This window comes from Scleropages formosus, chromosome 6 (genome assembly GCF_900964775.1).
Source record: "Scleropages formosus chromosome 6, fSclFor1.1, whole genome shotgun sequence".
Lineage (NCBI taxonomy): Eukaryota > Metazoa > Chordata > Actinopteri > Osteoglossiformes > Osteoglossidae > Scleropages > Scleropages formosus.
This window is the reverse complement of record NC_041811.1, coordinates 25,546,497-25,566,296: the sequence shown is the minus strand read 5'-3', so window position 1 is coordinate 25,566,296 and position 19,800 is coordinate 25,546,497. Positions and strand designations below refer to the sequence as shown.

Here is a 19,800-nt window from a genome sequence, read left to right as displayed (position 1 = left end):
CAGGGCGTAAGGCTGGAGGGGACACACCCAGGACAGGATGCCAGTCCATCACAAGGCACCCCAAGTGGGACTCGAACCCCAGACCCACTGGAGAGCAGGACCTGGTCCAGCCCACTGCGCTACTTAAGTCTAACATTTTTTGGTATAACGCAAAGTTGTATGCCCTATCTATACTCCATTTCTTGATATTGCAACAAAAGCACATTTACTTTGTCCAAAATAATATAATAATCAAATTGCTCATTGGTAGGGTTGTTTAACACTACTGTTGGAATTGACATTTACTACTTCCTGAAACATACTATTAACTATCATCAGCACTGATTCAATTTTTCAGTGCTAATGACAAATCTGTGGATTTTGGTTGCTGTTCTTGTGATAAAGCTTAAAGTACTATTTAAGAGAATGTAAAATTTACTTTGAAATTTTAATAAAACACTTGCATCAGTGCATGGAGCTGTAGAAAGGAAAACTCACACAAATTGTGTTCATTTAGTATTTTTTAATTTTGGCATTTCTTTGTTTTGCATTTATATTAAGCAAAGTGCATCTTATTTTCTTTTTTAAATCAACACATTGCACAATACATAAATAATGATGCATATAAAACGTCTTCATATTTACAGGTAATAATATATTTATATATAACATAAAATACAATTCTTTTCTCCACTTAATTAAATCTTAGTCATTTATTGAACAAGTCATTGAGTTCTTCCTTTAGCAAAACTTCTTGTGAACCCCCTCACTCCAGATGAAAAGAAATAAAATAAAACAAAACAAATCAGAAGGGTCAACCCAGGTCCCTGGAGGAGGAAGGCTACAGCTATCGGGTGTTGAAGATGACCTCCAGCCAGCAGGGGCAGCTGCTGATGAACTGCCTCGTGTAGCACTGGCCCCAGCCCTTGACAAAGCTGATCTGCACGGTAAATCCAGTCCGAGGCTGTTGCGTGAACTCGTGGTCATTGGGCCGCTGCAGGCTGTACGCCTTCTCGTAGTCGAAGGCCTTGATGGAGAAGCCAGGGAACACCTTGTGCACCAGCAGCGTCCGTGAGTCGGGGTTGTCCAGTGTGGCCGACTTGATGAAGATGGGGTAGCAGCTGCGGTTGTAGACCCACACGCCGTCCTGCTCACGCGTCAACTGGATGCCGTAGCCAATCTTGCTGCGCACCATCTGCACCAGCTGGCTCTTGTTGTCGGAGTTGAGCTGCCCGAGGCAGAAGCCGTTCCCCTGAGGTAGGTCATAGAAGATGTCCAGGGAGGGCTCCTGGACCGAGTAGAGGCGCCCGACGCGGGTTTTCTCCTCCCAGTACGCCACTACGCACCAGTGCGCACGCTCCCCTGACTCCAAGCGAGCTTGGGAATCTACAGAGGCAAAGACGGAGACACGGTGTAAGCACACAAGCAGTCAACAACTGGTGACGGGACACTCCGCAACAGCAGACAACCAGAAATTACAGAAACCTTCTTGAGCGTGGTCAGAACGCAATGGGTGTACTGCGCTGCAGACACGTGTTCAACAACACGCGAAATCAAGCCTCAACCTGGAGTGTAAAAACATTTTAAACTCATTCAGATAAGACCTTCAAAGCTGTGAGTATTACATAAAGGGTCACCCTTCGTGCGTACGTACGTACGTATTCCAGGGTGTCCAAAACCGATTTTATAACAGCGGGCTGGTTTTAATAGAGCCGAAATGCAATTTCCTTCATCTACGTGCACAGCTTCACCTATGTGTGCAAAACAGCACTTTTGTGTCCTTAATGTTGCCATCTTAGAACACAGAAGAGGAATTCCTGGAATTCTTACAAGAAAAGCAGTCCAAGACAGCAGAAGTCACACAGCCATCCAAGCCTGTTTACATAAGCATTAATGCTTATCTTCTGTCTGGCTTTTTATTTTTGCTGCAGGCTAGTTAACAATGTTCTGACGTCAAGTGTGCTGTAAATCTGTCCCAATCATTGTTTTATGGCAGGTTGCCTCATTCTACAACAGGAAATTATTAGTAATAGTTTTAATATTTCAGTCAAGGAATAAAATGGGAATCTGAATACTTTCAAAGCAAATAAAGTAAAAAAAAAAATATATATATATATATATATCCCTCAGTACAAATGTTCCGAGATAAACGCCAGAGAGAAAGAAAAACAAAACGGGCAACTGGCTCAACGAATACAGCCGCATTAACGTGTGCTTAATTCTTGTTAACTAAAAAAACAATAATGATTGATAAGGAAGGGCAAAAATCCTACAGACACTAGGAAAGCAGACACAGGATGGAGGGCACTCTTGCTGGAAAACTGATATGTTAAAAGGGGGCAGGGGGTCCACTGTAAAAGCACACGCCTTAAAGAAAGAGAGGAACCGTCGAAGAATGGAAGCAAAACGGAAACAAAACCGGCATTCAGATAGTTCAGCCAAGGCCCCGACTATGAGGATGTGTTGTAAATTGCTTTGTCTCCTCGTTCAAAAGCAGCGCTGAAAAAGAGATGGAGCCAATGTCTCGTAGCCTGTAGCGCTTGCGTTTCTCAAAGCGTGGCAAACTGCACCGGCGGCTGCACTTCTCTACCCCTTTCGGGCGCCTCAAGCTCCCCGCCCTCCGCATCCCTGGCCGAGCGTCGGGCCGACGACCGCGGAGGGAGGGAAGGAAGGCGGCGCGGCGCGGCACGGCGCGGGCTGGGAGCGCAAGAGGGGAAGCGCCGCTATTCCACCGGCTCGCCTCCGCTTCTCGGCTTCCTTCCCCGTCGCGGGGCCGGGGCTTGCCGAGGTCCTCGGACACGACAAAAGTGGGAACTAAACATTGAGCAAAGCGAAGACCGCGCACACGAAGTTTCTCATTTATCGTTCTTTTCGTTTTCAATGCAATGAAACTAAAAGTAAATCCCATGCATTCAACTTCACTTTGCGACTTTTCCTCTTTTTACATAAATCACATCTGTCGCCCACAAAGAATGCCCAGCGCATGTGACCGACTGGGACAATTGGGAAAACTTTGGTGGTTACTATAATGCAGAACATAACATAACAATTCCCGAAACAACACGCACGCAAGACAAGGCAAAAGGAGAAATAACTGCTCTTGTGGTTCTACGCAATGTGACAAAAAGTTACTCCCAGGTCCCCGAACCCCTGACTGCAGCGCCTGTTTTGTTCCTCTTGAGCGGAGTGGTTCACAGTTGCTCCAGGCTTCAGGTTTGTATTGTTCCAGAAGCGTTTTCTGCAACCGCACCAACCATTCTCGCACCGTGCTCATCGCGAAGGTGCCTCGACGTCTGGGATAATCGCACGGCTTCCTGTCGGGACTTGTCACGAAGGGCGTGAAGTATTCCTCCAGCGGCCTCGTGTCTTCGCGATCAGAGGTCTGGTTCCCGCGGCCTTTCCTCACACTTTACGTGCGGGACTCGCGCGGAGCTCGGGTCGCGGGCCTTCGGGCGAAGCGGACACCCGGGGCGCGCGGGCGAAGGCGCCTCGGCCAGCGGGTCACGTGACCGAACTGTTTCGGCCCCCTTTCGGCGCTGCGAGCTCCGGCAGCAGCCAGGCAGGAAAGCATTCCAGGGCCGCAGCGCTAGATAAGATTATTAACGCAGACGGGGAAAGGAGCCCGCTACGGACAATCGGCTCCATACCGGGTGTTTATAAAGAAATGTGTCACGGACTCCGTCAAGTCCGCTCCCCTTCCGCAGAGCCGTTCCAGCGCAGAAAATGAAAGAGAATATTCCCGGCCCCGCCGTTCCCGCAGGAGAGTCCCCTCAACCCGAGTTCTCGTTTCCACTAAAACGACAACGTGGCGACCGCTACACGGAAACCGATCACCGCTGGGGTTAAAACTGAGGAAGGGGACGCAAGGCATCCCGAACGTGCGGATGGGTCCGATGCGGGAAAGACCCAGCCCGGCAAAGCTATTCCTTCCGACATATTGATTTCCTTGATGAGACAAAAAGGAAAGGCACACCAAGGATAGAGGCATGAGAAGGCCTGCTGTTCGGGCATTGTGGTTCCGGTCCGTTGGACATCACCAATCTTAGTCTCGCTGCCCGCAGACACTGTTTGGAGCCATCTGCGTGTCCCCGGCCTCGGCCGCTGTTCCACTAATCCCGGGCATCTCCGGACAGCCCGGGCACGTCACGCCACGTCCGGCTAGTTACACCGGTTTCCCAGGGTCCGGTACTCGACGGGACAGCGCTCTCCAGGCCCCACACGGGCGCGCGGCGGCCGGGCCTCGACAGGCACATAAATTACCGCGTGGCACTCGTACCCTGGCTCTCGTTCCAGCTTCCTCCAGAGCTTCAGGCTGGGGCGGTACTGCGATACACGCCAACACCGGCGCAAAGCTTCCACTAATTTGGTGTCTTGCTGCTAATCGGCACCTTGTCCTTCCAGAGCCGTCTGTTTTGCCGCTCGCTTACATTGCGCGTATATTCAGGTTCGAGGGAAGAAGCTCTGCGAGCAACCTCCAGAGGCACTCCGCAAATGAGCTGCACGTTTCTCGGAGGCTTCGACTCGAACTCTTCCGCAGCCACAATAAGCCGCACAAACAAATTCCGGAAGCGCTTTCCGAACCGACGCTCGTCCGAGCCGCGTCGCAAGTTTCTTCCTTCGTTTCTTCCTCAATTATGTGGGCGGCTACCCCGTCAATTTTCAAAAATATGGATAGAGACGAGGAGCTTCTACCAAAAAAGAAAAAAAACAAAAAACCTACAGACGCTTCGTTTTGTTTAGAGATCCTAGCAAAACTCTTTGTCACAGCGGCAGCGAGACAACTGCGTCTCGGAAGGGAAGGTGCGAACAAATGACGAGGCCCCGACGGCGTCGGTGATCGCCGGCCAGCGACCGATCGGATAATGTATCGGCCGTGCTGAGAAAGCGCAGCGCGCTGCAGCAGACTGGAGACGGCCCGCTGTCGGGAAAAGTTAATGATTACTGCTGTCTGACTCCATGCTGCGATCTACTTCCGAGCACAACGGCAGGTGTGCGTGCGCGTGCGTACACACACACACACACACACACACACACACACACACACACACACGCACAGAAACTCTGCAATATAAAACCTTTGCATTAATCATGTGTCCCTGATACTACCAGTGCAGAGCATTCAATATTTTGTATAATGAAAAAGACATTGAATGGGACAGATAGAATAAAGAACACGCATTTGAAACAGACTAATCCCAGGAGGTCATCTTCGGACACCGGTAAGAGCGTCCAACCGACCGGAAGATGTAGTGTAGGACGGCAAACTGAACTTTTACGTGCATGGGAGCGATTAACAATTAAACTAATACACAAAGATATACAGCTCTTTGGTCACCGTGTGCCTGTAGCGTAACCAGAATATGGTGGGTTGTTTCGCCATGTACCGGAGCGCGTGGCTTGAATACGGTCCGTTCTCCTAGCACGTCGGTTTGGGGAAACTGCTCATTAGGGAACGGGCACGACGTAAGAGGAAGACCGCTCTCTTCCCTTCCATTTGCAAATTCAACATTTACTTGTACAGGAGTATGTTTTACACGCAAGAAAATGGAAAACGTTCCCTGTACGTTAATTATTTCCATATGCTAAACATTTAACTTTTACATTAAAATGTCCCCTCAAAATACACAACTGCGAAAAGGACACCTTTGTGAATCTGACCAACTCCTTCTGCTGAGGCCATCTACGAATTTACCATTCATTTAGCCTCGCTTCCACGGGCAGCTACATGCGTGACGTGCGCCAGCAAAGTGGTGCCATCGAAGCAGTCGTGCTTTAAAAACCCAGCGTCTATTTCTAAAGCGCTTACCGGCCGTGCTTTCGCACGCCTTGAGTCGTATACCACTCGAGAGAGGTGTCTGCTAAAGAAGTACACGTAAACGGGAACTGGGACGAAATTCGAGAAAAACTAAATTTGTGTACAGGACAGCCCCTGCGTGAAATTATTTCATCCAGTCCCTCCGGTATCTGACATCCCTCAGAAGCACAGCATACATCTCCGCCACGTGGCCACGTCGCCCCAATCGGCGTAGAACAATCTCGGCGTCCCTCGTCCGAGGCCTACCGATCTCCGACGCTCGCGAGCGAAGCCTGCCATGTGGCCTCTTTTCTGGCGCTTTCCGCTTCCATGACAAGACCACGAGAAAAACAGTCACTCCTCCTGCCTCTTCTAGCCCCAACTGCCGTTATTCCATCACCGTGTCATGCAGCCTCGACGCCAAGGATCCAGGGAACACCTCCCGAGCGACAAAGAAAACAAACAGCGGAGGGGGAAAAAAAAAAAAAAAAAAAAAAAAAAGCCCAGCGGAGCAGCTAAGTGATGTCATTCCACCGGCGCTAGGGGTGAGCAGCCCGCAGTGCCCCGTCCGTCAGTAAGGGCAGCGGCAGGAGCACGGAGCCACGGACCAACAACCGTCCGCATTGTTCCTCGCCCGGGACGTCAGGGATCTCCGTGGGAACCGCACCGCGGCACCGAGGCAGCAACCAGTCCAGCGGGTTCTGAGCCGTTCCTCTCGTCTTTAAATGAAGGCTGTAATTACCATTAGCGCCGTTGCATATATAAGCCCACATCCCCAACGCAAGAAGAGCACCAGGCAGGGGCGAGATGGCCTGGAGGCTCTGGTCCGATGGGCCTGCGCCACGTTGTCACTCGATGTTACTGTAAGATAGCAGTCCGCTGAAACTGGAGCCCTCTTCCAAGGGTGGATTAAACTCCTTTGCTTCAAAGGAGAAGGGCTACAGAAAGCATGTTACATAAAACCTGGAGCACAAAAAAAAAGAAAGAAAAGCAGCACTGCCGCTGCTCCCATTTGATCATTTTACTACAAAGGCTCTGGCCCGGGCAAGGCGCGTACCTCTGAGAACTGAAACAAGTGCCATCTTGTTCTGAGCACCCGGGCCCACCCCGTAGGACTGCGGCGAGGGTCCCGGTACCGGCGGACGCTCAAAGTCTGTAAACTGAGGCCTCCCTCACAATGAGGAATGCAGCCGCACAAAGGGGCATTTCAGAGCCATTTTCAAATGTTAGGGTTTGAGAAGCTTCTTTAACGTGCTCCTTTATTTCTCTGGGCCCATCTTGCCGATTTTTTTTCCCTCCAAAACACGGGAGCCTGAATATTTTGAGACGCGCGGAATCCGGAGCGCGGACTTTATGGTCCAAGCTCTGTTTTTGTCATCCTCTTCTCCCCCTGCCCCCCCCCCCTTCTGCCATTTTTCAGAATTTCAAGCAACATAATGACACTGGGTGGGGAAACCAGGGACAGCCAAAACCAAAATTAACTCCCAGCAAAGAGCCTCTTTGGCTGCACATTCTGGAAAGGAAGTGGAAAGTAATGAAAGATCCTCGCTCAGTCAATTGAGCAACAGCGCTGCTATAAAATTAAAGAGAACTGCTGCTTACCCTGCCTTTCCCCCCTTTTGAGGAGGTGAAAACTGAAGAAGAAGAAGAAGAAGAAGAAGAAGGAGAAGGAGGAGGAGGAGGAGGAGGAGGAAAAGAAGTTTAGTTTGGAACGTGGAAGTGAAGCGCCCTATTGATCAAGCTTTCCAAATGGGCCTTTTCTGCCTCCCTCTGGCCTGCTGTTTGCTTTCCATTTCGGGGAGGCCACCGAAACTCCGCCGTTTGGGCCTTTTCCTCAAAGACATGATGTCATTTCCTGCGTTGCCCTTTCCTTTTCTGTTCAACCAAAATAAGCAAAGGACACGGGGGCCGGAGGAGGGCAACGGCAGAGCCCGCACGGCCCCGGCCCGCTTGCTCGCGCCTCTTGCTAAAGCGGGAACGTGATCCGATAGAGACGTAGACTTTAGGCGGACAGCTGGCCGCTAGTGTGAAATGCAGCTCTGGGAGACCGCCGATTGAGACCTACGCTTTGGCAGGCGAGGGAGGCCGTGGGGGCACGCTTCGGTTCACGAGGCGCGCTAAGGTCAAAGAGCCGGCGACTGCAAACGGAGAGACGCCGCAGCTGACGGCGGAGAGCAAAAAGACGGAGAATTCCCCCGAAAGGAAACGTGACAAATCCGACACCAACGTGGGCCGGAGCGGCCGCGCGCGGTTTAATAATACGCCTGCCCCTAAATTTAACCTGCGGAGGAAACCGTTCTGTGACAGTAGGCTGGCGGCCAGGGCCCGCACGGGTCATCCGACACCGTCTGAGAACGGAGGCACGGCCTGTCAGCACCGCTACACCATATTCTTTTACACAGGCACCCCGGGGTCACTTCAAGTCGGCACCAGCAAGCATTCCGCCGTCCTTAACCCTCCCCCTCCGCCACATTCCCCGCTCCCCTCGGTTACCGGCTCGACGCTTTCGCGACAGAGCGACAGCACCGGCTCCGCCGCGCGTCGCGACGGGCGCCCGTACAAACGGGCCGAAGGGCTCCCCGGCCTCGGCGTCCGGTTCCTCGGACGCGTCGAGGCCCCTCCGAAAAGGTGCTCTTCTTCCTTCCTCTCCCCAAGTCTGTGTAAAGCGTGACCCCGACATCCCACGCCCCTCCTGGGCCCCACACTCAGGCCACTGGAGTGAATAGGAAAACACACACCTCCAAGATGGTGTCCTCCTTCAGGAAAGGGGGCTGCAACTTCCTGAACCATAAAAATGTTGCAAGGCATATCCCCTCGGCCTGCGGCGCGTGGGAATTTATGCTGAAATACTTACATGCTCCAATTAATGGGAAAAATGGCGCACTTATACATGTAGCATGTGGGAGAAGGGGGGGGATGTTTTCCAGCCTCCCTATTGGGCATGTGTACTGCAGTTTATGGAATGCGCGGCGAAACCGCAGAAAAGTTTTTTTTAAAACGCGTCCGTGATTAAACACAAGAACGTCCTCAGAGAACCAGAATGGCAGACCACTGGCTCCTTCTAAGAGGTCTTCACCGGGACAGAGAAATCAGCCCACCCTGGCGGCTGCCAGGAAGGAGCCCCCGTTGTGGGGGGGGGGGGATGAGGGACCGGAGCGATGACCGGGGCCAAAAGCTACAAGTGGCGGTCTCTGGGCCTCGCTCCCCGGGCCTCGCTCCCCAGCTGGCCCCGTGTTCCGCTCCTATCGGATGATGCGTACGGAGCCCTAACCCTCCCAGTCTGGCTGGCAGCCTATTCTGCATCGAAGCCTGTAGCCGTCACACCTCCAGGTAACTCTTAACGACCTCCTCCTCCGCCACGAACCGAACGCCGCCGGACGCGGGGAAAGCACCACGTCCGCGTTCGCCCTACGGAGCGCGACGCGAGCGAGTTCGTGCGGCGGGATAACCGGTGAAGGGAGGGGTCCGACTTCGCACGCCCCCGGCCCCATTCTCATTTTAAACGTTCCATCGAAAGCCGCTCGAACGCGGGACGCGCAGCCGAGCGACCGTTCAATTTTTACCGCCATTAAGCTATTCTAAAGCTGCGTAATTACAGCCTACGCCGTCGATTTAATTAATGGTTTCTATATTCGCTATTTTTGTTTCGGCACGGTATACACTCAACTTGCGCTTTATTTACAGAACAGCCGGAGTGGAAATAAGAAGCCCGCTGCAACCCTGCCGGTAATTTCCAGCGAGCGGAGACGCAACCTCTTCAAATATGCAGCCGTTTGTTTACGGAAGACAATGGACTGCAGCAAACGTAAGAAGGTTTCTCAAAAAAAGACTCCGAAATGCAGACGAATAAAACGAGCGACCGACCGCGACGGCACATGACGATCTGTACGGCAGCACCTGAAAGCACCAACTTCGGCATTATTTTGAGCGCACGGACGTATATGTATCTACGTGAGGAAAATGCGTGTGGCACCGGCCTTCATCCTATCCTCCCTTCCCCTCCCCTCCCCTCCCCTACTTCTCTGTAAATACGCCAAGAGCACAGCATAAAAGGGGCAGAGCGAGTGAATTAAAAGGTCAGCGCGGTGCCGCCAGGAGGAGCTTGTTTCTTTTGTGAGAGCCCCAGAGGGATTAAAGTTCTCTTCCCCTGCCAGAGAAATCAAGCCCCTGGCTCCGGGCCGGCCCGCGGGCCTCGCTCCCCTCACTGAGCCCCATTCACTGCCGCCCCTCACCGCGGCGCGGGCCCCGCCAGGAAGGAAAGGGGGGAGGACGCGCGTGTTTAAAGGGGGGCCGGCAGGCGGGGGCTGCGGAGGTTACTTTAAACCGCACTCTACACTTTTTTTTTTTTTTTTTTTTCTCCCCCAATTTGTGCCGGGCACAAAACGCGCGCTTGGTGAACACGGTGGACTTCAGACCCTAGCGGCGCGGGGATGCTTTAGGCTAATGCCAGCCGACCTCACGTTCTAAACCATTGCCGTTCTTCTCCTGGGAAAAACGAGGTCCGAACAGGAAACGCCACAGGACCGGCGAAACGAGCCAGTAAATCACTCGCGCTCATAACGGCGTTTGGAAAAATGTATTCCTCGGAAAAAGCTCCTGATAAATGGACATTGATTTGATCCGGGGGTAAGTGCACCTCTTTGCGCTCCGTTCGAGAGGCGTCCGCCCTCGCTGCCGCGGAGGCCTCGGATTTCCAGTAACAGCCCCCCATCTTTTAAAAGTCGCCAGACGGCTGACCTCCCGCCACAACTGCCCCTTCCCCCCTCTTCTCCACAAAAGAAAAGAATGGGTAGCACTTACCAACTGCCATTAAAAAAAGAAGGGAGAGAAAAAAAAAAAAAAAAAAATCTTAAAAGTTTCCATAATGAGAAACATCTGTAGAAGAACTTGGAGGCTGAGAGAGAGAGAGAGAGAGAGAGAGAGAGAGAGAGAGAGAGAGAGAGAGAGAGAGAGAGACAGTTCTCCATTTTCTTCTTTTCCCAATCCCCCCGAACCAGCTTACATTATCCACCCCTTCTAATCAGTTCTGGCCAGCAATGCGCCGGGAGAAGACGATGACAGCGATGCAACTACAAAGTGCACGTAAAGTCCTTCCTCCGCAGCGGACCAGCTGGCTGGGAAGCGTAGAACAGCACGATTAAGCTCGCCGGGCACTGATCTGTTCCTGGTTCCTTAACCGTGGCCGTCGTTCGGTCCAAAAGAGGCACCGAAGAGCACATTTCGGCTCTGTTAATTTGTAAGTAAAAGCCAGCAGTCAGAAAAAAACCTCTAAGTGCACGGTGAAACGTTCAAAACTCGCCGAGCGTACCATTTGGAGTCAGAACCGTACGCGGCCGATGCCCAAAGCTCAAATCCAAACTCTTCTAAATACGGTTCGGTGTCTGTACCCTATTGTTGCTTGCAAAACTCAAGCAGGGGACTCTGGCCCCGCATAAAGTACATCCCAAAGCAAACACATTTTTCTGTCTGAATGGTATTAAACAAGCATGAAGGAGCATGAAAAGAGAAGAGTGTAGAGCTCTCGTTGGAACCCCAAGGAGGCCGTGCAAATGCTTGTCATGAAAGCAGAGCCCCCGCTCCGCCATCTCCCCCAAGAAGCAAGCGACGACCGATGGGCAAGAGTACGGTAGAACGGAACGCGGCCTTACCCGAGAGCCCCACGGGGGCCGAGTAGTTTGTCCCCCCAGTTTCAGTGGAAGAAGGCACAGAGTCTGGAGAATCTGCAATGGGGAGAGGACATGTTCCGGTTAGGGAGCTGCTAGTGTAGCAAAGTGTGGTTCAGAACATCACGTGAGCCCTGTGGAGAAACACACCGAGAACTTCTGATGTCGGGAGTGGCAAAGCCCAACACCCACAAGCCAAAAGGAACACGCTGTGACTCGGCAGCTATTAAAAGGAAAGAAAAAAAAAAGTTGGAAACTCAACATAACAATAGATGTATTCCTTAGAAATACTGTTATTCAAGTTTAACGGTACGAAGTTGTTTAAAATCGGTGCTGAAACATAACACGGCTGAAGGCTCATAATAGAACATGGCGAGGTTTTGAAGAAAACCAGTGGGGAGGAGGACCACAATGGCCGGCGGAGCGGAGACGGAGACGGAGACGGAGGGGGAGGTCGTACGGAGGGAACCGCAACAATTCGTCCTGGCAAAGATCCACGAGAAAATTCCTCTGACGGGAGAGCACCACAACGGAGCGCGCGAGACCGTCAGCGAGCGCCGCACGCATCTCCTTCCGTCGTCTTCAGACCGCACCGGGTCCTGGGAGAGAACAAGGAAAGGTCTCTCCGCTGCCCCATCATCGACGGCGAACTTCCAGCATTTCCCAGCAGCCCTCTTAACCTCCGCGGAGGCACTCGCGTCGGCGCGTTACGGCAACGCGGCCCCTAAAATCTAAAGGCAACCCGCCGGCCCAGCAACGCAACGCCGTGGAATAATATTTTCCTCTTCTCTGCGAAGTGCGGTTCAACGTAAACAAACGGTGCCGAAAAAAAAGAATGGAGAAAAAAAAAAAAAAAAAAAAAGCTCTTGCTGCCCTTATCAGCGCTGTATGTCACCGCTAGCAGAAGCGCACGGTTTAGCAGGATACACTTAATCAAACCAAAAACAATGAGGGAAAGACAGGAAAACGGCCTCAGCCTTGAAAACTATATACAGTAAATTTTCTTAATGGTGTGCAGGAGGGGAGAGGAAGCTCTTTGCTCACGTTTCTTTCTTCCAAGTTCCCTCATGTTATAACCCTGCGTTCTCGTTACATTTTACCGCGGCACGATGGAGTTCTCCGCCCCCCGGAGCACAAGCAAATCGAGCCGATGTTCCCTCGGAACTGCCGAGTCCTTTAAAACACAGCAGAAAGGTCTCGGAACGCACCTCTTTCACGCTCGCTCTCTTCATGCCACCTGTCACTTTCACCACTGTATTTCCTACCAGACTCAGTTGCACAGGCATCTATTGGAGTAACGTGCAGGGACAAAAACAGCGGTGTCGGACAAGCTAACTGAGCTTCGACAATTTCCATCTGCATCTAAAGCTTTTTGTCCCGTTCGTTCACGGACCCGCATGTCGCTTTGGAGGAAAGCTTCAGCCAAAATGTAAATGTAACACGCCTACTAGAAATCCAGCACGGTTTCAAAGACGATCAGCATGGTATAAATCCTTAAAGCTGTATTTCAAATATTATTTCAAAGAATAAGCATTATAAATTGTTGTGGGGGGGGGGGGGGGGGGAGTAGGCAGGATTCGCCCAAAAATTTATTTTGTTAAGTTTGAAGCACGACTCGGTTAGAGCCGAACCTTTACATTCACGCGTTTCTTCCGCAGGACACAGACACGATTTTTAAGTGGCCAAAAATGCGGAGCCTCGTGTTTTGCACTTTGAGCGCAGTCATCACTTTCGTACTTCGTTCCCGAGTCGGACCCCGAAGCGGAATGCCGGGACAGCTGGCCCGGCTCCCATCACACAGCCCGAACTGTGGTCGCGCTAAAGAGATGCAAAGTCTGCCCTCGGTTCCCTTTCATTGGCGTCCAGAGTGTGGTTCTGGTTTCCTGGGCACGGCGTGCCGTCCGCACACCTGAGAAGCCCCCAGAAGCTGGGCAGCGGCTTCAAACACTCCACAATTCATGTTGCACAGAGCGAAAACAAACTCGTGTTTCATGGCTGCCTCTTTGATCCCGTGTTTGTTTGGCTGTGTGGAGAGGTGAACAGACACACATTACCCGATTCATATCTCTAAAAACCCCTCGCACTCTTAAGCATCAATGCTTTTCATCTCCTATGAAAACATAAAACTGGCCACTGTCACACGCCTCTCGGAGACATCCTCATACCATCAGAATTTATATTTTACTGCCAGCTTATCATTATGGAAGAGAAGTGCATTTTTACATCTGATGAAAAAAAATATTAATAGTGGCAATACACCGGTGAGAAATTAAATTTGTCCCATGTGTATCAAGCGCTGCTACAATGTGTGACAGAAAGCGTGCCGCACATTGCTGGTCCATTTTGAAGTATTTTCAAATCTGATTCACTTACATATAAGTAGGACAACTAGTGCAAAAATCACGGCTAGCAAAAGAACATCCGACGTCCCAAGAAAAATTCCTAAATGACAGCCACCCAAAAGCCGCAATCGCTAACACATCCCGACACAAAGGTGCCCCGAGGCCTGCCTTTCTTAAGACTTTACAACCCAGCTGATGCACACTAACCGTCATTACTGGGAGAGAAGGACCCCTTATTCACCATCGGTAAAGCAGGCTGCTTTGCGTGCAAATGTCGGAGAAACCATTAAACCGCTCCTTCTGCCTCCTGGTTCGGCTTCCCCTTTGAAATCCCATTAGCTCTGGCTGCGGCTGAGCCGTCCCCCCTCAAGACGAAATGAACTTGTCAACTACGATGACACGATTCAATTAAAACCGCACACATTAAAAAATTGGACATTCCTTTAATTCACTTGGTCTTTTTACTTTAACATAAGCCCAGCTTTAAATGTCTCTCGCCTTTTAAAATGCGTTGACCCAACAGGGTGGATATCCGGTCGCCCGTAAAAGCATCGTGAGAATCCCGGCTAGCTGACAGCAAATTTCAAACACCTCAATCGCATTTCACACACCCGAATGCCTTATTATACTCCTACAACGCCGTTCCAATCCATGTACTGCTGCACATATTTGTAAGTAGATTTAACAAAATGTCTTGCTTAAAAACAAGGAGAGCTGGTAGCACAGTGGTTTGAATGAATACCTTTAGACCCAAGGGTTACAAGTTCAAATCCCATCTTCAACTATAGCACCCTGGAGCAAGGTACTTACCCTAAATTGCTGCAGTAAAATTACCCAGATGTATAAATGCATAAGTACCTTAACATTATAAGTATCTTGGGAGAAAAAATGTCAGGTAGATATAAGTGACTGGATTTGGAGACTAAAGACTACCTCAAACCCACAAGTCTTCTCAAGGCACATGATGAGAAGGGAAAGGAGATGACTGACATATCTGCACTTTGCCTCTTTATGGCAGCACAGCAAGTAGCGCTGCTGTCTCACAGCACCTGTGTGGTGTGAGAGGCCATGGGTTTGATTCCCACTCAGTCTGTGTGAAGTCTGCATGTTCTTCCCGTGTCTGCGTGGGTTTCCTCTGGGTGCTCTGGTTTCCTTCCAAAGTCATGCTGTTCCACAGCCTGAGTGACGGAGTGTGTTCCAATGATGGATGAGTTACCCAGTGTAAGTAGTGTATCTAGCAGTGTAAGTCACTGCGGTGAATAAGGTGCGTGGGCTGGTAACACTACATAGAGTTCACTGGAAGTTGCTTTGGAGAAAAGTGTCTGCTAAGTAAAGGTCTTTTGGGAGTTTGGAGGAACAGATATTATTATTATTATTATTTGCTCTAGCTCTCACACACAACCTGGGAAACAAGAAATGTTAATGACGAAACACCAAGTCAGCCCATTCACTTCCTCTCAGACGAAGAAGTCGGGTGACGGAACCCACATGCTCAGGGTTCCCTCGAGGACCGCGGACGCTCACGTAAAGCTTTTTAACGCTTGCGTCTTTTGAGCGAAAAATGAAAGTTCTCTCTACGACTTCCCCTGCCTTGTTATTTTTCCATTGTCTGTTAATTTCTTCCTTCTTTCCCTCACCTCTGAAGCGAGGCAGAAAAATCCCATCAGGATGAAGGACAATGGAACGAATGCCATACGCTGAGCTCACTTGCAGCCTTCAGTCCCCCCCCCATATTTCCTACTCCTGCATGTTTTCTGTTTATCGCATGCTGGCATCTCGAAACGGACCCGTTAATGTACGTTACCCAGAAATCGCCACTTAAACTGTGCGGAAATGTAACTGTGTGATGGTTGATGGAGCAAAAGCAGATCCTTGTAGGAAACAGACTGCAAAAATGTAATCCTCAGATCCGACGCGTCCAGTCACCCGGGCCACCCCTCAAAGCAAGCACCTATATTGTTTTTTTTTTTTTTTTCTTAAAAACACAACCAAGACATTTTATCAGCTTAGTAGTGAAAAATCCCCCGAGCCAACCGAGCTTTATGTACAAGCGCGAACACACACACTAACTCCGCAGCCACGTACACACACGAACGACCAGGGGGCCCCGCGGAGACGCGCCAGGATCAATGTGAGAGACGTGACTCTGGCTCCACGTGTCTTTCTGTCACTCCCCCCCTCCCCCCCCCGGTGCGATGCGCGTTTCCGGTTTGCTCTGAGCTCGCGCTGCTCTCCCACCCAGCGCAGCCCACAGGGCCCCCCGCACCCTGCGCCAGCGCTGTTTACGTTTGCTGCCAGGCAAGTCGCCAGGCACAGGCACAGGTCGGCGCAGACAAGCGCTGCAGGGCTGGTGCCAGCCAGGAATGGACTCTCCTCCGGCCCTTGGCCGCCGGCCCTTCTATTACAGGGTCGGGCGTCCGGCCGCCATAAATGAGCACATCCCACGCGGAGGCTCTCAAATTCGCCGAGTAAAAAAGTGCCAAAAAAAAAAAAAAAGCCACGTTCGCAGAAAACATGGACGTATACGTCTGCTCTGTCTGTACACGTCACAGTCGATAAAAAGCGCGCGCGCGCGCACACACACACACCCACCCACCCACACACACACACACAAGGACTCGACTTACCGGGTGCTTTGAGAAAGTCCACCGGGTACCGGGAGTAGGGAGGCGGCGGAGACTCTGTAGGGACAAGTGAGAGGGCAGATGGTCACGGCCGTGAGAAGCAGAAAGAGATGGAGCACGATAAGGACTGTCCTTCTTCCCGCAGAGCTGTTTGTCTTCGCCTCTCACCCGTTTTCTTTTTTTTTTTTTTTTTCTTCTTCCCCCTCTCCTCCTCTCTCTGAGACCGAGCCTCGCCGGGCAGAGGGGCGGCGCGCCTTGATATTCAGCGCTCAGATAAACAAGGCGCAGCCTGGCGCCAGTCTCGCGCCTATCTGGGAACGAGGCTCCGCGATACGGGCCTCCAGCGGAGACTCTGCAGACACCGGCTGCCCGTGCGCTCCCTCTCTCTCTCTCTCTCTCTCTCTCTCTCTCTCTCTCTCTCTCTCACACACACACACACTGTCTGGACCCCAGGTTACACAAACACTACATACGCAGAATAAAACCCCGAAACCTGATTTCGTCAGCGCGTAACTACATTAATACACCTTTACCGACTTCTTAGAAAAGCCCTCACCACAATAAAAATAAATATACCAATTTTTGTACTAAATGGGAAACAATAGATATTAATAGCATATCGGTGCCTGTACCTGGTCCACACTGTGTGTATCTTCCAGTCTAATTTGAAATATTTCCATTTACTACTTAAGAGTTAAGAAAAAAAAAACGCAAATTATTGCCATGAATCCATAAACGAAGGGTAGCCCGATTTTTTTTAAATTTACCCATTGACGAAGTACTAAGTTACTTTTTTTGCTGAAGAAAACCTCGAAACCCACGTACGACTTAAGCACCTATGTTACTGCAGTGCAGTGTCTCAACGTGTCATAGATGATATTGGAACAGATCTGTTGAACTCGATTCGGAAATAAAAAGGAATCTGTCCAAGAAGAGGTTTTCCAGACTTAACGCGGCCGGTCCAGGCACCAGAGCAGAAGAAAGGGGGTTACTCTCGTTGTTGTGCCCCGTGTTCTGATGCTGGACGTACAACCTGTGTGTGATGCTGCACCATCATCATCATCATCATCATCATCATCATGACTCTGTATGGACATTTTACCTGCTGAAGTGTCACTGACATGATCGGCAAGACGTTCTCTTCTTGTACTTTCAATTCATCACACACACACACACACACAGAGAAAAGACAAGGGTGTGAAGGCGTACCTACCTAGTTCGCAAAGTCTGCTCATGTGGTGCGGGTTGCAGCACACGAGCTCCGGGTTCACCTTCCCGTACGATTCACAGCAGGAGAGGCGCTTCAGCTCGGACGAGTGCCGCAGGTCCGGCCACCGGAACACCTTGTAGAGCAGCAGCGGCAGCGGGTACGAGTGCTGCCCCAGCTTCGAGTCCACTTTGCTGGGCAGCAGGAGGCACGGGCTCCGCGCGCCCCCCCTGGACTCCACCGCCTGCAGAAGCGCCTCCAGCTGCTTCTCCTTGATCTTCTTCAGGATCGAGTGGGTCAGCGCCTTCAGTTCGGCTTCCGTGCCCGCGCCGCCTTTGGAAACCTTCGCGCCTTTGCCCATGCAGCAGCCCCCGGGGCCGCGGGTTCGGGTATCCGCCTCCGCGTCGCCCTCCACCGGCGCACGGCTCCTCCAGAGTCGCCGGATGAGCCCCGACCGTTTGGTCCTGAACATGCGGGACGAGAAGAGGGTTCCCCGGCTAAAAAACGAGCATGATGTCCGCAAATCATGAAGAATCCGGGATCCGAGTCCAGGCAAAGACAAGCAGCCCGAAAGGAGAAGAACGTGGTGCGGGAGACAGCGGCGGCGGCTCGGGCGGCGAACGCACTCCGTGGCATACGCCAGTCTTCAGTTTTTTATAAGACACAGCAGATCCGCTCTGATGCGAGAACGCGTCCGCGAAACGCGCGGTACCCGGCTTACGAAGAGCCCGCCGTCCGTCCGTCCGTCCGCGGCAGCGCACTTGACACTAGTTGTTCCCCAAATCGTAAGGCAAAACGCGGCAGCGACAGCGTGCGACCCCGTCAACCATGACCGTGTCCCTGCCTGTACAGCGGCATGTCATGCGCGAGCGGCGGAAAACAGTGCTGAATGTGAATTATCTTGCGCTACGGAGAGCTCCTTTCTCTCTCACTTAAGTTTCATCGCCTGATCATGCGAGTGACAAGGTTAATAAAGATAATTATTAATTATGAAGGAACGCATTCACTCCTGCCGAACGCCGTTAACCAAACACTGTCACGCATGTTATTCACAGCCCGGTGAAGTAAGCGCTGCTGCGCGACGACGGGGACCGCGGATAAAGTGGACGAGGGTAAAAAAACACTCTAAATAAAAAAGAACACATGATCCATTCATAGCCACGCTCGTCCTGGATTTTTTTTTCTTTAAAATATATATGTGTATATCTTTATTATATATATCTTAATCCACACAATCCTTGCAGCCCACCACGGCAAACGTAAAAAAAAAAAAAAGGTCCGACGAAGCAAGGGTGATCGCTGTCTTTTTCTCTCCTCAACAAATATTGGCTATATCCCGTATTTCCGTGCTCAGATCCTCCACATACATTTTCATCATTTCTCTCTCATCGGCACAAGACAGATCCAAAAGCCCGACACGCAAATCCAGGACTGAAGCGCCAGGCGAAGGAAGGACCAGCAGCGAATGTGTCCCAGCCGAGCACTTTGCCTTCGCGACAGCACCACGCTGGGAAAAGAGGCGCCTGCTTCGTCCCTGCACGAGCACTCCGACTTTTCTTTTATAATGTGCGAATATATATCCTTCTTTTGCGCCGTCCGCCCTCTTCCAGGCGAAGTTTCTGTTTCTGAGTAAAAAAGAGCACTTCTTAGTTGACCGCCTAGCTGAGCAGCGATGCGCGAGCGTGTGCGTGTGACGCGCTCGGCCAGACTGCCCTCGCCTTGTCCGGCGCGCGCCGTCTCTCTCTCTCTCTCTCTCTCTCTCTCTCGCTCTCGCTCTCTCTCGCTCCAGTCTCCGCGCGACTCCTCGCCGCGCTCTCTCTCCGGCCGCGCGTCTCCGGCGCGCATTGGCGCGCCCCGTCACGTGGCTGTCTAGACACCCTGTCGCTTCAAAAAAAGTGATTGTGTTGCGCAAACAGGAGATCAAGTGGCTCGCAGTCAGATTGATCGCCCAGAGGAAGAGGGGAGGGGGGGGGGGGCGGCGGCAGTGACATTATCATAAGTTGCAGATAGCGATCCGCAGAGAGAATTAGAAAACAGAGGGTCCCTCCGAGCAAAACTTTGTTTTTTTCAATGGGGGCGCCAGTCTTTCAGGTATGACAGTTCACAGTGACACAGTGCCACTTTAAGTTTAAATGAAAGATTCTGGTTTTTAACAGAAATAATATCGTGACAACAAAATCGAGGGCAGCAT

The 19,800-nt window shown here is 51.4% G+C and overlaps 1 protein-coding gene across 2 annotated transcripts; it reads right to left on the bottom strand.

Moving 5' to 3' along the window:
- Window positions 1-690: 690 nt before the first annotated feature.
- On the bottom strand, window positions 691-19,400 carry smad7 (SMAD family member 7). 2 transcript variants are annotated; one of them, XM_029252921.1, is made up of 4 exons: window positions 17,616-19,400; window positions 16,406-16,459; window positions 11,422-11,493; window positions 691-1,365 (listed from the first exon to the last, which is right to left on the bottom strand). In XM_029252921.1, the coding sequence occupies exons 1-4, from the start codon at window positions 18,079-18,081 to the stop codon at window positions 827-829; spliced, it is 1,131 nt and encodes a 376-aa protein (XP_029108754.1). In that variant the 5' UTR covers window positions 18,082-19,400; the 3' UTR covers window positions 691-826. The 2 variants fall into 2 exon arrangements, with proteins under 2 accessions (XP_029108754.1, XP_029108755.1); XM_029252922.1 differs by lacking the exon at window positions 11,422-11,493.
- Between the last annotated feature and the right edge of the window lie 400 nt (window positions 19,401-19,800).

Bases quoted from the DNA above. Each gene is read 5' to 3' on its own strand.
- smad7 (XM_029252921.1), bottom strand. From the start codon at position 18,081: ATGTTCAGGACCAAACGGTCGGGGCTCATCCGGCGACTCTGGAGGAGC. The intron at 16,460-17,615 runs GTAGGTACGCCT...TTGTCCCTACAG, and splicing joins GAGCAGACTTTGCGAACTAG to AGTCTCCGCCGCCTCCCTAC. The intron at 1,366-11,421 runs GTAAGGCCGCGT...TTGCCTCTGTAG, and splicing joins GGCCCCCGTGGGGCTCTCGG to ATTCCCAAGCTCGCTTGGAG.